Here is a 15512-nt window from a genome sequence, read left to right on the forward strand (position 1 = left end):
AGAGCGTCTTAGATTTGTACGACAATCAAGAATATATGTATATACTTTATATTAAAACCGATTTTCCACAAGTTACCACGGAACTCACGGAACTCACGGAGACACCGGAATCTTGGAATCTTGATGTTGATCTAAGATTTATCATTACAAAATTTGTAGTGAAGGAATCCTTGAGGAGCGTCAAACGACTTAAGTCACCCGGACCTGATGGAATGTTTCCGGCGTTACTACAGAAGGAAGCAGACTATCTGGCTAGAGAACAGAGTGTCCCTGGAGGTCTACATTGAGAACCCAGGGACTGAGATCTGTTTTAGACTGCCATTACACGGTCCTGCAGGAGGAGCTTTGGGGATATCGGAATGTGTGAGGTGGTGTGGTGTTAACGCGAGTTAAGTATGAATATCTTTACGGACAATAAATTGCCATAATGGCAATAACAACCAGGACGGTAAGATCACGAACAGTGTTGGGAAGGAGACTAACACCTTCTCTGAGAATGGCACGATCCGCATCGTTTGGATGCTGGGCCATAGCGGAGAAACTGGGAATAATAAAGCTAATGATTTGGCAGTGGAGCCCAGAGAATTGCCGTCAATAAACTTGGTTAACCCGAAACCTTTCGGGTCGACGCAGTCCGAGTTAAGGGCGTGGGCGACGAATGCGTATGTAACCCTGTGCAACAGCGAAATGGTCGGTACGATGGCGAAAATCCTACGGGGAGTTCAAGATCGTGAGAAGACGAGGCTTTTACAAAAAGGAAGTAAGAATGATGTCAGTATAGCTCTCGGTATCATTACGGGACACATAAAACTACGGGCTTACTTATGTAAAATCAGTGAGGTAAGTGATAGCATTACCGGCACTTAGGTGGGGATACAATACCAGACATGAACCAACTTAGGGTCGTGGCATGGAAAACAATTCATGATTTTGTAAGCAGCACGGAATTTCTAAATTTGATTTTCTCTTTCGAGGTTACTTTTTTTGTATTTAGAGCACACAACAAGCCGATTACTGGCTTAGGTGTATGTCCATAATTGCATAGCCATAGGGTCCGAAATGGATATTTCGATGTGTTCTTCACTTCTAGTCGCAGAACGATACTACTCTGTGTAGACGTTTAACATGGCTGAATAACTCACAACAACAACACTTGTCAACGCATCAGGCTTCTGAATGTGGCACTTTCGTTCCATTAAGAATCTCATATTAATGTGTTTTGTCCTATTCAAGCTTAAGCTCAATCATAAGGGACCGCATTTTTATTGCTGAGTCCGGCACGGCGCATAGTGACACCACTTAGTAGAGCAGAGTAACACCACTTAGTACAGCATTTTTACACGACTGAATACCTTACAAATGTCGTCAACAGAATAAGGCTGGATTCGAACCCAGACGTACAGTGTCATAGACGGATATGCTAAGCTTTGCGCCTAAAGTGATCCATCTCTAAGCTCCGTGATTATATATTTTAAGAATCTATCAGAGCAGTCGAATCGAACGAAAATTGAGAATTCTAGAGAGATACTTTATTAAAATACCACCAGTAGCAAAACGCTTGAAGCATTACTCCTCCCGAGCCTCGTGTGAAAATTTCCACTCGCAGAGCAATAACTGCGTTGCATGCCATCACCGCACACATTTGCCGTGGCTTTAATCAACCCAGGCCCAGGACGGTCCTCGTGGCACTGGACCTATCGAAGACATTCGACACCATGCCAAACTATTTGAGGACATCGCCAACACGTCCCTTTCCCAGGCCTGAAACGCTGGGTCGTGAATTATCTGTGTGATCGTCAATTTTTTGTGGAATTTAGGAATTCGAAGCACCGTGGAGTGAAATAGGGTGTTCCCCAAGGCGAGGTGATATCTTCGACACTGTTTAACCTCTACCTATCCTCCATTCCATCGTATCATATGCGGACGATTGTACGATAATGGCATCAGGCCCTCGACCCATGATGACATCTGCGATAGGTTGAACGTCTACCCCAACGAACTTGCCTCATATTTCGCTGCAAGAAATCTGAAAATATCTGTCACCAAATTTTCAGCCACATTGTTCACTACAAATACGCATGAGGTGAATACCGAGCTGACTGTAATGGTCGATGGAGAAATGATTCCGATCATCAAGTGTCCCACACTACTTGGCGTCACATTTGACACATTCTCTTACACATTCTCCCACATGCCAAAGCAATGTGCGATAAGGTTGAAAGTAGAAACAAGGTCCTCAAGTCAAAGAAACCTTGTTGACCACGTAAAAAGCAATTGGCCGGTCTGAAGTAAGTTATGGGGAGACAGTGTGGTCTCGTCAGTTCTGTGACACGCAGTGGAAAAATATTCAGAGAACCTCCAGATCAAGCGGGTCTAGACAACATTCATGCAGACACGCTAATAGATGTGGTAAATAGCTACCGGGTGACTGTAGTTCTTAGAGAACGACCGCCTTCTGTTGCATCTGAAGAAATTGACCTCCCCCGGAAACTAGGGTAATTCGGGCTAATTTACGTTCCGGTAACTGCCTCAATTTCTACAGAGCAAGGATTGATGCAGGCGTGCAAGATGTATGTCCCGATTGTGACCAGGGACCACATGTGTGGTCCACCTGTTTAACTGGCCAGCCAGACCCACTCGACTCAGACCCAGATCCCTCTGGGCGCACCCCATCTTAGCCGCAGAGTTCCTAGATCTGGACACTCAACAGAATCAAGCAGAAGACAACAACCACATATGAATGATGTGTAGTTTCATTCATAAATGTTATGAAATTCGGCACGGACATTGAGTGGTCTAATGAATATAAGTCACTGTTTAAGTTTGTAGAACAAAATATTGGTCTTTTTGGCAGATATATCCAATATAAAACGATCTGAACCATATAAATGTCGGATATTGTAAGGCTCAGAAAAACTCACTGTTTCAAATTTCTGCGAAATAGTGTAATAAATAAAGCTTTTATGGCCTTCAGACCCTTTATCGGCAGATCGGTCTATATGGCAGCTATATCTAAATATAGTCCGACTTGATCCAATAAAAAAAATAAAGTTTTTTTTAACCAGCGGGTATTAAAAAGACGTATCTGTGCTATATCTAAATATAGTCCGACTTGATCCAATAAAAAAAATAAAGTTTTTTTTAACCAGCGGGTATTAAAAAGACGTATCTGTGCCAAATTTCAGCTCGATATCTCAAAGGCTCTAGAGTGATTACAACAGAAGGACGGACAGACGGACGGACAGACGGACGGACAGACGGACGGACAGACGGACGGACAGACGGACAGACACACGGACATCGTTTAATCGTCTTAGAATTTTACGACGATCCGAAATATATATACTTTGTAGGGTTGGAAATTGATATTTCGATGTGTTGCAAACGGAATGACTAATTGAATATACCCCCTATCCTACGGTGGTGTGTATAAAAAGTTGTTAAGTCCTTATTGAAGAACCCGATATTTATGCATGTTTTAATGCCACTTTGTATGCATTATTAACGCTCTAAAGAAATTTCTCAAAATTGAAGCAATCACTGCGTAGTCAATAACAGTCTCCAAAGAAATACTTTGGTTACTTGTTTAAATTTATTTTGGTTTTTATTATGTATTCGAGGATTTTGGTTGTGATGCTTTGGTTGCTTATGTATAGACTTACCAGCTGGTACAACTTGAAACAAACAAGGCTCTGATTGTTTGCCAATTGAATTTTTAGCCCAACAAGCCAATGTGCCATAGTCTCGTTCGCCTTTTGGTGTATAAATCAATTCACTTACGGTCTCTACTAAGAAAAACGAAATGAAAAGAGGAGAAAAAACAAAACAAATAAATAAATAACGAAGAAGACAAACTTTAAGTATTGACATTTTTGTATTTTTTATTTGCCTCAATTGAAGAGAGAAATCAATTTAAAATTGATTTTTCTTCTGGGTTACCTACCGTAAGTTTCAAAATGTGTGTCATTCGATTCGACAATGGTCCGATGTATATCGCCTGTGGTTGTGGTCGTCTCCTGTATTGTGGCATAATGGGCCGAGGGAACTTCAAAATGTTCACCGCTGCTGGAAAATGTCCATTCAAATTCAATTTCTGGTGGATCGGAATTGACGCGGCAGGGTATGGGCACCGCTTCCTCCAGCGAAGCACCAATGACAACCAACGTATTTGTACTACAAACCGGAGCATCTGAAAGAAAAAAAAATGACAAAAATGAAAGAAAAGTGTCACACAATAAACCAAAAATCAGATAAAAAAATCGCATTTTTATGTAGGTTAAGTGTAGCTCTTTTTGTTCGTTTTATCGCTTGTTCATGGAAATGTTTCGTTTGGTCCCTCTGCCTACACATCCCATAGGACACAAAATACTTGCTCAATATCGAATTATAAAAGATCTCCTTGCCTTGGTGCCTTTTAAAGGAAATACTTAAGTTTCATATTTCCATGGTACAGGTAAAATTCATTAAACAAAAATCCAAAAAAAGAAAATTGAAAATAAAGCGAGGCAAAGTATTTTGTATTTCTTCGTTTTTATGTAATTTATTCATATCATAACTAAGCGATGGCGATTATGCTTCTTTAAAGCAGCATCATCTACATATTCTGTATTTTTTTTTTATTTTTGTTTGTAATGATGTTTCTAAAGACAGGTGCCGTTCTTGGTGTGTTATGGTGAAATGTGTGATTGTACATTTTTTTCTGGCATAACCATTTTTCACACATATGAATGAATGAATTTCCGTTGCCGAAAAGTATAAACATTTTACTTGGAAGTATCCTGAAACGATGGATCACAAAAGTGCTACTGCTGGCAGCTGGCATGGTATTTATTTACTAAATATTCATACGAACTTAAAAGTATGTTCGGGTGGAATGGAATCTGAAGTAAAAATACTACACAAAAGGTTAATATGGCAAAATTTTGGTAGGGAAAAACTTTTTATTTAGAACACAATGTTGATGTTGAGGAGGCCGCCATGCGCGTCTATGACGCCGAAAGCCGCCATTATCGCAATAGTCTCTGCATGCCTAAGATTGGCATATACGCCAAAAGCTAGCCCAGAGCCGTGGATCGTATTTATATAGAAGCCCGGCAGGGCAAGTTTAGCGACGCCAAACGCTTATAAACCAATAAGCTGAAAGTCATTCGCACTTTACTTTGTATATAAATCTAGGTCCAAGACTTACAATACATCCACTCGTCTTTTTCTTTCTATCTCAAATTTATACATTTCCACAATGAACGCGGCGTGCTTACTCCAACGCGGGGGAAAACCTGTCATTACCCTAGAAAGACGAAAGGACAATACGAGGACCTTCGCTTCATAGACAGAAGAATTGAATATCGAATACCACTATGCGCCTGTGGGTGATCTTTGATCATACCGGAAAGACTCATAGATTAGAGTCACAATCTTCAAAAGGGGTACTGAATCCAAAAATAGTCCAATGGCTATACGAAAGTGTGGTCAAACCGTTTCTGACTCTATCAGGTTATAGACCAAATTGGGCCATGGTGGGCACAGTTGTTGGAAGTCATGGCAACATTTTCTGTGCAAAATTTCATCCAAATCGGGTAGTAATAGCGCCTTCTAGAAGATCTGAGATCGGAATATATGGAATATATGAATCGGTCTTGACTATACTTGGCACTGAAGTTGGAAGTCATAACAAAACTACTCATGAAAAATTTCAGACAAATCGGAAAAGAATTGCGCTCCTAGAGGCTCAAGAAGTCAAGATACGAGAACAGTTTATATAGCAGTTATATCGAAACATGTACCGATATGGCTCATTTACAATCCCAACCGGCCTTCACTAACAGGAAGTATTTGTGCAATATGTCATTTAATCTTTCTTTTGAAAGATTGGATGAAGCTACTAAGAGTGTCGAGACGATCAAGAATATACAATATATACTATACATACTCGTATATTGTCAGTTGGGCATCAGATCAATATTTCGATATGGTTCAAATTTACTTCACTTGAATTGGCTATGACAGAACATTTGTTCCACTAGCCGAACGTAGAATAGCGTTCGAAGCGCCTCGATCTTCTGCGCTCATTTAATAATCTCTGACGCCAAGTTTCGAGGTGTCTGCCACCGCTTGATCTTTCCAATGGGCTTTTGGCCGTCCCAGTTTGCGTGTACCACCGTGTTTGCCTTCAAAAGATTTCTTTGCTGGAGCTTTTTTATCCATTCTGATATCATGACCTAGATAACGCAGCCGTTCTATTTTAATACGTGTAACTATGCTATCCGCTCATACAGCTCGTTGTTCATACGACGTATATATTCTACATTAACGCAAACTAGTGCAAATCTTTTACGAAGAATTTTTCTCTCTCAAACACTCCAAGAACTACCTCGTCTGCTTTCACAAGTACCCATGCTTCAGAACCATATATGAACACGGGTAGTATCAGTGTCTTGTATAGTGTTATCATCGTCTGTCGAGAGGTGGCCTTGTTTCTAACCTGCTTACTTAGTCCAAAGTACCATCTGCTCGTCAGTATTACTCTTAGCTTTATTTCAAAACTGCTATCATTCGTTTCGGTTGCGGCGGTGCCGAGGTAGATAAAGTTGTTGACTGTCTCAAAATTGTGGTTTCCAACTTTCTCCATTTTCTTTATCTGATCGGTTGTACAGGGCGTTTTGGGAGTTTATGCCATCCATTTCGTTTTTTGTCTCCATTTACTGCCAGAACAATTTTCACTGGCTCTCTTTCAATTCTTTCAAAGGCTGCAGATACTACTTCCGATGAACGGCCTATGATATGGATGTCGTCGGCATAGGCATTACAGCATTTGTTTTCTTGTGAGTAGTGTGCCATATCTATTCACATCTCTATCTCGTATAATCTTCTCCAGCAGGAGATTCTTTCCTATGCTTACTGAGGAATGTTCATCAGCAAGTGCAGTGTCTTATTAATTTGGCAGGGATACTAAACTCAGACATGGCTTGAAATACCTTTGAAAGTATAGGAGTATCGAAAGCGGCTTTGTAAACAACAAAGAGATGGTAGGTGTTGATTTGTCCTTCTCGGGTCTTTTCTAGGACTTGGACCAGTGAAAATATATGGTCTAGGGTGGATTTACCAGGTCTAAAGCCGCATTGATAGGGTCAAATTATCTCATTGACCTTAGGTTTAAATCTTTCACACAATATGCTCGGGGGTGTATGCGATGAGGAGGAGACTTATTCCTCTGTAATTAGCACATTCCGTCTTGTCTCCTTTCTTGAGTACGGAACATAGTATGCTGAGGTTCAAATCATCTGGCATGCGTTCTTCTAGCCAGATTGTGCAGGCAAGCTGATGCATACGCCTTATCAGCGTGTCGCCTCCGGTTTTAAATATTTCAGAGGGTAACCCGTCGGCTCCTGCTGCCTTGGTCGGGTCACTGCTATTTGCACCTTATCTGACTAATAAATAGATAAACATTTTATATCATCATTGCGGTATCCTCTGGGCCGCCATCGTCGGACACTAGCAGTTGGGTAAAATGTTATTTCGCTATCCTCAGCACGCTATCTGTGTCAGTTGTAGAAGAATGCGCCTACACCGAAGCCATCGGCTTGATGTTTAAATCTTTGGTGAAATTTCAAAACCTTATTCTGACTCCTGTACATCTCATTGGGTGTGAGCCAATTTCGTTTTTCCATTACATTTTTCTTTCTGTGTAGTAGTCGTTTCTCCTCCATTTCTCCCGATACCACTCCTTTATCTGGCGAGTTGCTACTGATTGTAGGGTTGCTCTGTATGCTCTTGGTCGTACCATGGGATTCTTGCGGGAAGCTTCCGGTACCTAAGTACGGATTTCGCAGCATTTTCCATGGAGTGGGCAATTGTTTGCCACTGCGTCATTATATCATCGGAACAAAGAGTGTTTTCATCAAGGAGTTGGGTCAGTCGAGTGGAGTATGCCGTTGCCATCTTTCGTGTTTGCAATATCCTTGGTATGCTCGTCCTGATACAAACGGTATGACGAAATGAGTATATGCCACAACCATGGAGATGTAGAGACAAAACTCTTTCAGCCTGCTTGATCTAAAATATAACCTTTTGGTGGAGATCCTACCGATACCCGCGATAACAACCAGAGCTGTAAGTTCAAAGATCGTTCCGAATTGCATAAGGGCAAACAACGCTTACGATATATATGGCCCATGATTTGGGTGCCGGGCCAAAGCCTGGTAAGGATAAATGATCTAGGGGATGTAACGTAACAACTACTAAGTTGTAAAACACGAAACCGTTCGTAGCAACGCGGTCCTAGTTAAGGTCATAGATACCTGATATGTTGCAACGAGGAGGCTGTAGGAAGGACTGCATAAATCCAATGGGGACGAATCCGTATTATTTGAGACGAATCCGCATCATTTGGGATGAATCCACATTATTTGCGTAGCTGACCAAAGTAGGAGAGATCCGGAAACGTACGAGGGATCAGTACTGCCTTGGACGAAGCTGTATGCTGGGTATGTTGGGAGGACGGTGAGACATTGCAGCTAAGTTACCCTAAAAAACAAAAAATAAATTCTGCCCGAATTTTTTCACAGAAATCCGCAAAATACTAATTTCGGACAAAGATGGCTTCCAAATCGGCAGTTTCTAGTAATTTTGCTGTGGAGGCTACAACTATTGTAAGGTGAATTAAACAAATCTGGAAATTGGGCTTTGTATTTTTAGAACTCGAGGCGTTTTTTTCAACTTTTTTTGAAATAATTGTCTATTTTGAACTACATACAATGGAATGGAATGGAAAAAATTTGTAAAAAAATATGTTTAAAATTCAAAATTGTCCTTCCTGCATAAGAGATGGACAACCCTAATATTTCACTTACGATTTAACCTAATATTCACACATGTATGTTTATTATAGCGTATGCAAACATATACGTTTCCTTACAGTTGTCATAATAAAAGAAATATAACAATGCAAATATTTTTTCACGGCAACTTATTATACTTCAGACGAGAAGACGACTTAAAAATCATACATTCACAAGAACATAAACAGATGTGAATGGGGAGTGCCAAATCCACACATGCACACCAGCACCTACATACATTCGTATGGGATGTACACAAGTGTTTCCGGTTTTTATATTCTTTTTACTTCCTTTTTATTTATTTTTTTCTTTATGATTCTCCGTTTTTACGACTATGACATGAAACTGTGGAGGTAAAACTCGGAAAATAGGGATTCAAAAGAAATTCCCAGCAGGGGGAGAAAGAACAAAAAGAAAGCCTTATTGTTTTGAAATTTATTAAAAAAATATTTGAAAAGTTTTCAACTTTGGATTGAATGAATACTTCACATAAACGAGAGACGGGGAGTAAACCAAAGACAAGTGAGACAATATCATGTGACCGTATATGTTGGTTTATGTTTCCAAATGTCAGTCCGTGAGTATGGGTGTGTGTACAAGTTTGGACACATATCCGTAAAATGAAGGCGGAGGAGCAGAAAATCATAAATTTTCCCATAGGCAGCATTTACCGAGGAATGTGAAGGTTATTATTCAGCAATCAAAATCATACAGAATTTGATTTCTTTTTAAGGGCCATTTAAAATTTAACAAAACAATTTCAAAAGAAACAAATAAGGAAACACAAAAGTCGGGCGGAGTCGACTATGTTATACCCTAACCACTAAGCCTATCAGCTACTTGTACAAAATATGAGAACTTTTGAAATGGAAGGCATACGGACGGACATAGCTTATTTGAAACAAAAATTAATTCTAAGCCAATTGGTATACTTGAGTTCATAGCTTCTCAAACAATTACATAAAGTTATAATATTCTGTATCACAGTTGTGATGTAGGGTACAAAAATCTATTCCAAAACGTTAATATGTAGAATTGCTTTAAAAGTAGATTTGTGACAAATTTTTTGAGGAACAATCTTCAAAAGTGAATAAGCTTTGCACATCTCACTTTTTTGGCCCAAGGACGAACGCTCATATCATATTTAGATATAGCCCAATATATCTTTCAGCCGATATCTTCTTTTAAAATTTCTTAAAAATCGGTTAAGATTCAGATATAGGCCCCATATATATATTTCACCCGATATGGGGTTTTAAGGCTGTAGCAGCCACAAGTTTGGTCCGATCTGTACATGAGACGTTTTACTTCACCTATGTGCTCAAAATTTCATTAGATTGTTCCTGATTGAGATAAAGCTCGACTTTTATATCCACCACCGAAGGATGGAGTATATTCATTTTATCATGTCCGTCCGTCTGTCTGTTGAAATCACGCTACAGTCTTCACAGATTCTGTTTTGTCCATTAGCAGGTTAAGTTCGAAGATGGGCTATATCGGACTATATCTTGGTATAGCCCCCATATACACAATCCGCCGATTTAGGGTCTTAGGCAAATAAAAACCACATTTATTATCCGATATTGCTGAAATTTGGGACAGTGAGTTGTGTTAGGCCCTTCGACATCTTTAGTTAATTTGGACAGGATCGGTTCAGATTTGGATATAGCTGCCATATAGACCGATCCTCCGATTTAGGGTCTTAGGCGCACAAAAGCCACATTTATTATCCGATTTTGCTGAAATTTGGGACAGTGAGTTGTGTTAGGCCCTTCGACATCCTTCGTTAATTTGGCCCAGATCGGTTCAGATTTGGATATAGCTGTCATATAGACCGATCCTCCGATTTAGGGTCTTAGGTCCATAAAAGCCACATTTATTATCCGATTTTGCTGAAATTTGGGACAGTGAGTTGTGTTAGGCTCTTCGACATTCTTCGTCAATTTGGCTCAGATCGGATCAGATTTGGATATAGCTGCCATATACACCGATCTCTCAATTTAAGGTTTTCGGCCCATAAAAGGCGCATTTATTGTCCGAAGTTGCCGAAATTTGGGACAGTGAGTTAAGTTAAGCCCCTTGACATACTTCTGCATTATGGCACAGATCGGTCCATACAGACCGATCTCTCCATTTAATGTTCTGGCCCCATAAAAGGCGCATTTATTGTCCGATGTTGCCGAAATTTGGGACAGAGTTAAGTTAAGCCCCTCCACATATTTCTGCAATTTGCTCTAGATCGATCAGGATTTGCATATAGCTGCCATATAGACCGATATCTCGATTTAAAGTCTTGGGCCCAAAAAAGGCGCATTTATAATCCGGTTTGACTGAAATTTGACACATTGACTTATGTTAGGCTTTTCGACATCCATGTTGTATATGGTTCAGATCGGTTTATTTTTAGATAAAGCAACTAAAAAGACCAATATTTTGAACAATGACTTGTACTTATTAGTATTTGGTTCAAATCGGATTATATTTGCACAGATTGCTTTTTGGCCATGGGGAGGTTAAGTTCGAAAATGGACTATATCTTGATATAGCCCCCATATAGACCGATATCCGGATTAAGGGTCTTATCACTCCGATTTGGCACAATGATTTGTGGTAAGATTCGCGACATTTGTGTTAAATATGATCCAGATCGGACGGTATCTTAGTATAGCCCCAATATAGAGCGGTCTCCCGATTTTTATTCCTCAGCTGTATTTACACTCCGATTTCGCACATTGATTTCTGCTAAGATTCGCGACATCTGTGCCAAATATGACTCAGATCGGACTGTATCCTAGTATAGGCCTAATATAGATCGGTCACCCGATTTATATACCTAGGCCCATTAAAGTCACATTTATTGCCCGATTTCCCTGAAATTTGGCACAATTACTTGTGTTGGGATCCCCGACAACCGTATTGAATATGGTCCATATCAGTCTATATCTTAATATAGCCCCCATACAGACCGATATGCTCATAAAACTACATTTTTTACCCGGTTGGGCAAAAATATGGCAATGGTTTGTGCTTAGATGCTCGACTTTAGTGCCGCATATGGTTCAAATCGGTCTTTATTTTAAAATATGTCCCATAAAGACCGATCTCCCGATTTAAGGTCTCAGGCCAATAATAGCCGCATTTATTGCCCGATTTCGCTGATATATAACAGAGTGAGCTGTGTTAGGGCCTTCGACGTCCGTGTCAAGTGTGGTTTAGATCGGACTATATTTGGGTATAGACCCCATAAAACCAATCTCTCGTTTGAAGGTCTTTTAACCACAAATAGCGTAGTTATTCCCCGCTTTTGCTGAGTGAGCTATGTTAAACCCCTATACATCATCACCGAATATGGTGCAGATCGGATCATTCTTAGATAAAGCTACTTTATAAATATCGATCTTTTGATTGATGGTCTTGAACCCATATACGACTCTTTTATTACCAGATTTTGCTGGAACTTTGAACAGTGAGTTGTGGCAATTTTGATCCACCACTACTGTGGCACAGGGTATTATAACTTAGTGAATTTGTTTATAAGATCCAAAAGGAAGAGAGATAGACCCATTAATAAGTACACCGATCCACTCAGAATCACTTTCTGATTCGATTTAGCTATGTCCGTCTGTCCGTTTGTCTATGTAAATTGGTGCACAAAGTACAAGTCGCAGTTTTCATCCAATCGTCTTCAAATTTAGTACAAGCATATTTTTCGGCCTAGAGACGAAGCCTATTGAAATTGGAAAAAATCAGTTCAGATCTGGATATAGCTCCCATTTATATGTTCGCCCGATTTTCAGTAATAATGCAATGAAATGGTCATTTGTTGACCGATTTTCTCGAAATTTGGCAGAAAGGATTTGTTAGTGACTCTCGACATTACTGCTGAATTTCATGGAAATCGGTTCAGATTTAGATATAGCACTCATATATATATATATATATATATATATATATTGCCCGATTTTCACTCCTAGAACCACTACAAGTACATTTATTGACCAATCTTGCCAAAATATTGCACAACGCTTTCCTCGATGACTACCACAATATAGAATTTGGTCAAAATCGGTTCAGATTTAGATATAGCTCCCATATATATCTTCGTCCGATTTGCAGTAATATTGCAATAAAATGATCTCTTGTTAACCCATTTTCTAGAAATTCGGCAGGAGAGATTTTGTCTTGACTCTCAATATTACTGGTGAATTTTATGGAAATCTGTTCAGATTTAGATATAGCTCTCATATATATATATATATATCGCCCGATTTTCACTCTTAGAACCACTACAAGCACATTTATTGACCAATCTTGCCAAAATATTGCACAACGCTCTCCTCGATGGCTACCACAATATACATAGAGTTTGGTCAAAATCGGTTCAGATTTAGATAAAGCTCCCATATATATGTTCGTTCGATTTGTAGTAATATTGCAATAAAATGGTCTTTTGTTAACCGATTTTCTCGAAATTCGGCAGGAGGTATTTTCTCTTGACTCTCAATATTACTGGTAATTTGATTGGAAATCTGCTGTTCTTTTAGCATAACTTCCAATTTATTTTGCTGGATAGTATAATCACTAAACCATTCCTCTTCACATCCTTAGCCTTTGTTAGATTAATTGCCCACTCAAAGAAATAGTTTCTATACACTGGCCTATAAAAAATTTACCTTTATCCTAATTGATGGACCATCTGTTGGGAAAATCTCAGTGTGTGTGTAGTTTGATTGGCTACAATTGCCTCGAGTTATTTGGCTACTTAAGTAGCTTATTTTAATTAAAATGCCACCAGACCGTACCCAATCTGATTAGATTTAAGAAGATTATAGAAATAAATTCTTTCATATATGGCAAAGTCTATGGGATCGCAAAAAATGACTTAACTTTTATATCAAATGCGTTGTATTACGAAGTGACTACTGTTCCATGTTTTGTTAAGAAAGATTTCTTTTTATACTTTCATACATTCCAAGTTGAAGATTTGTTTTGAATATAACAGCACCCAACTATAATCATAGGAAAACTTTATGCCTGTCAACGTATTGTAAGCAAATAAACACATTCTTCTACTCCACACTCAGTTCACACTCAATGCCACTGCTTTAGACAACCTTCAGATGTGATGATGCTTTGCATGTCAAAGGCAACAGCAAGGCAGACACACAAACACTAGACTGTTGTTGCACACGAAGTTGTCAACACATCAGTCACACACTCATGCCAATATTCAGTCTTATAAGATGCTGAGTGTCAGACTGTGTTAGGTGTCTCTGCAAGCACCACACATGTTTAGCTATTCACAGAGAGTAAACGAGGAAGGAAGATATTTTCATTTGAAAAAGTTTAGTTTCCATAAAATATATGCATGCACTGACAAAACTGTTGTGTGTGTGGGATGGAGGTTGCGAAATTTCAATGCAAATGAACAATTTATTTCATTTTCAGCTCTTTGCAGTCAATTTTAGTTGTTTAATTTTATATGAATGTTTGCATTTTCGGAAATGATAAAAACGAAATGCCTCTATGCAAAATGCCATAAAGACAATGCAGTTTCAAAAGCATTATGGGCAAGGAGGCCACCGTAGCGCAGAGGTTAACATGTCCGCCTATGACGCTGAACACCTGGGTTCGAATCCTGGCAAGGCCATCAGAAAAAAAATCCGCGCTTGTTTTCCCCTCCTAATGCTGACAACATTGGTGAAAATCTAAATCTGAACCAATATGGCCTATTTACAATCTTCAACGACCTACATCAATATTAAGAACCAGTGCAAAATTTTAAGCGGCAATCTTTATGCGCCCGAGCACTATCGCGATTTCGACAGACGGACATGGCTAGATCGACTCAGAGCGTCTAAGTTAGGAATTCCGTGCTACTTACAAAATCCTTAATTGCTTTCCATGCCACGCCCCTAAGTGGCGGTATCTGTAAGACGCGAAAGCCGGGCAATGACAAAGAAAATACTCCAACGACTCATCATCTTTCCCAGAAGCCCTACACATGCTATCACTTGCTGCACTAGTTTCACATAAGTGAGATCGTAGTCCTATGTGTTCCGTTATGATACCGAAAGTAATAGCCTCGCTTTCCAAGATCTGGGATAGGATTTTCTCCTTCCTACCGACCGTTTCGCTGTTCCACAGTGTTACGAGCGCATTCGTCGCCCACGCCCTTAACTCGGACTGCGTCGACCCGAAAGGCCTCGGGTTAACCAAGTTTATCGACAGCAGTTCTCTGGCCTTCACTGCCAAATCGTCTACCCTTTTATTCCCCCTTACTCCGTTATTGGCCGGCACCCAAACTATGCGGATTTCGCCATCCTCAGAGAAGGCGTTAATCTCCTTCTTACATTCCATAATTGGACGTGATTTTACCGTCTTATTGCCTTATTGCCTTTATGGCAATTTTACTGTCCGTAAAAATGTTCACACTCGACGTCTTCGTGATGACAACACACCACCTCACGCATGCCATGATCGCCCGGATCTCCACCTGTAGAACCGTTTTAAGGTCAGGCAGTCGAAATCAGAACTCAGTCGCTGGTTTCTCAATGTAGACTCCCAGGCCCACTCTGTCCTCTAGCTTTGATCCATCCGTGTAGCTTGTTCTTCCAGATGGCAATACTAGAGTCTCGTCAATTCAAAACTGTGCCGCTGGCATCAGTGCCTCGA

The 15512-nt window shown here is 39.9% G+C and overlaps 1 protein-coding gene across 2 annotated transcripts in view; it reads right to left on the reverse strand.

Moving 5' to 3' along the window:
* The window catches only part of LOC106091693 (uncharacterized), an 869146-nt gene that overhangs the window by 130254 nt on the left and 723380 nt on the right, over positions 1-15512 (reverse strand). The window contains exons 10-11 of one of the 2 annotated variants that reach the window (XM_059363681.1): positions 3944-4189; positions 3663-3785 (exon numbers count right to left, since the gene is read on the reverse strand). In XM_059363681.1, the coding sequence (XP_059219664.1) occupies positions 3663-3785; positions 3944-4189 (369 nt within the window). Of the gene's footprint in view, positions 1-3662; positions 3789-3943; positions 4190-15512 lie in introns of both variants that reach the window. The other variant, XM_059363680.1, reaches the window with a different exon arrangement.

The sequence above is a fragment of the Stomoxys calcitrans genome, chromosome 2, assembly GCF_963082655.1.
Source record: "Stomoxys calcitrans chromosome 2, idStoCalc2.1, whole genome shotgun sequence".
Classification (NCBI taxonomy): domain Eukaryota; kingdom Metazoa; phylum Arthropoda; class Insecta; order Diptera; family Muscidae; genus Stomoxys; species Stomoxys calcitrans.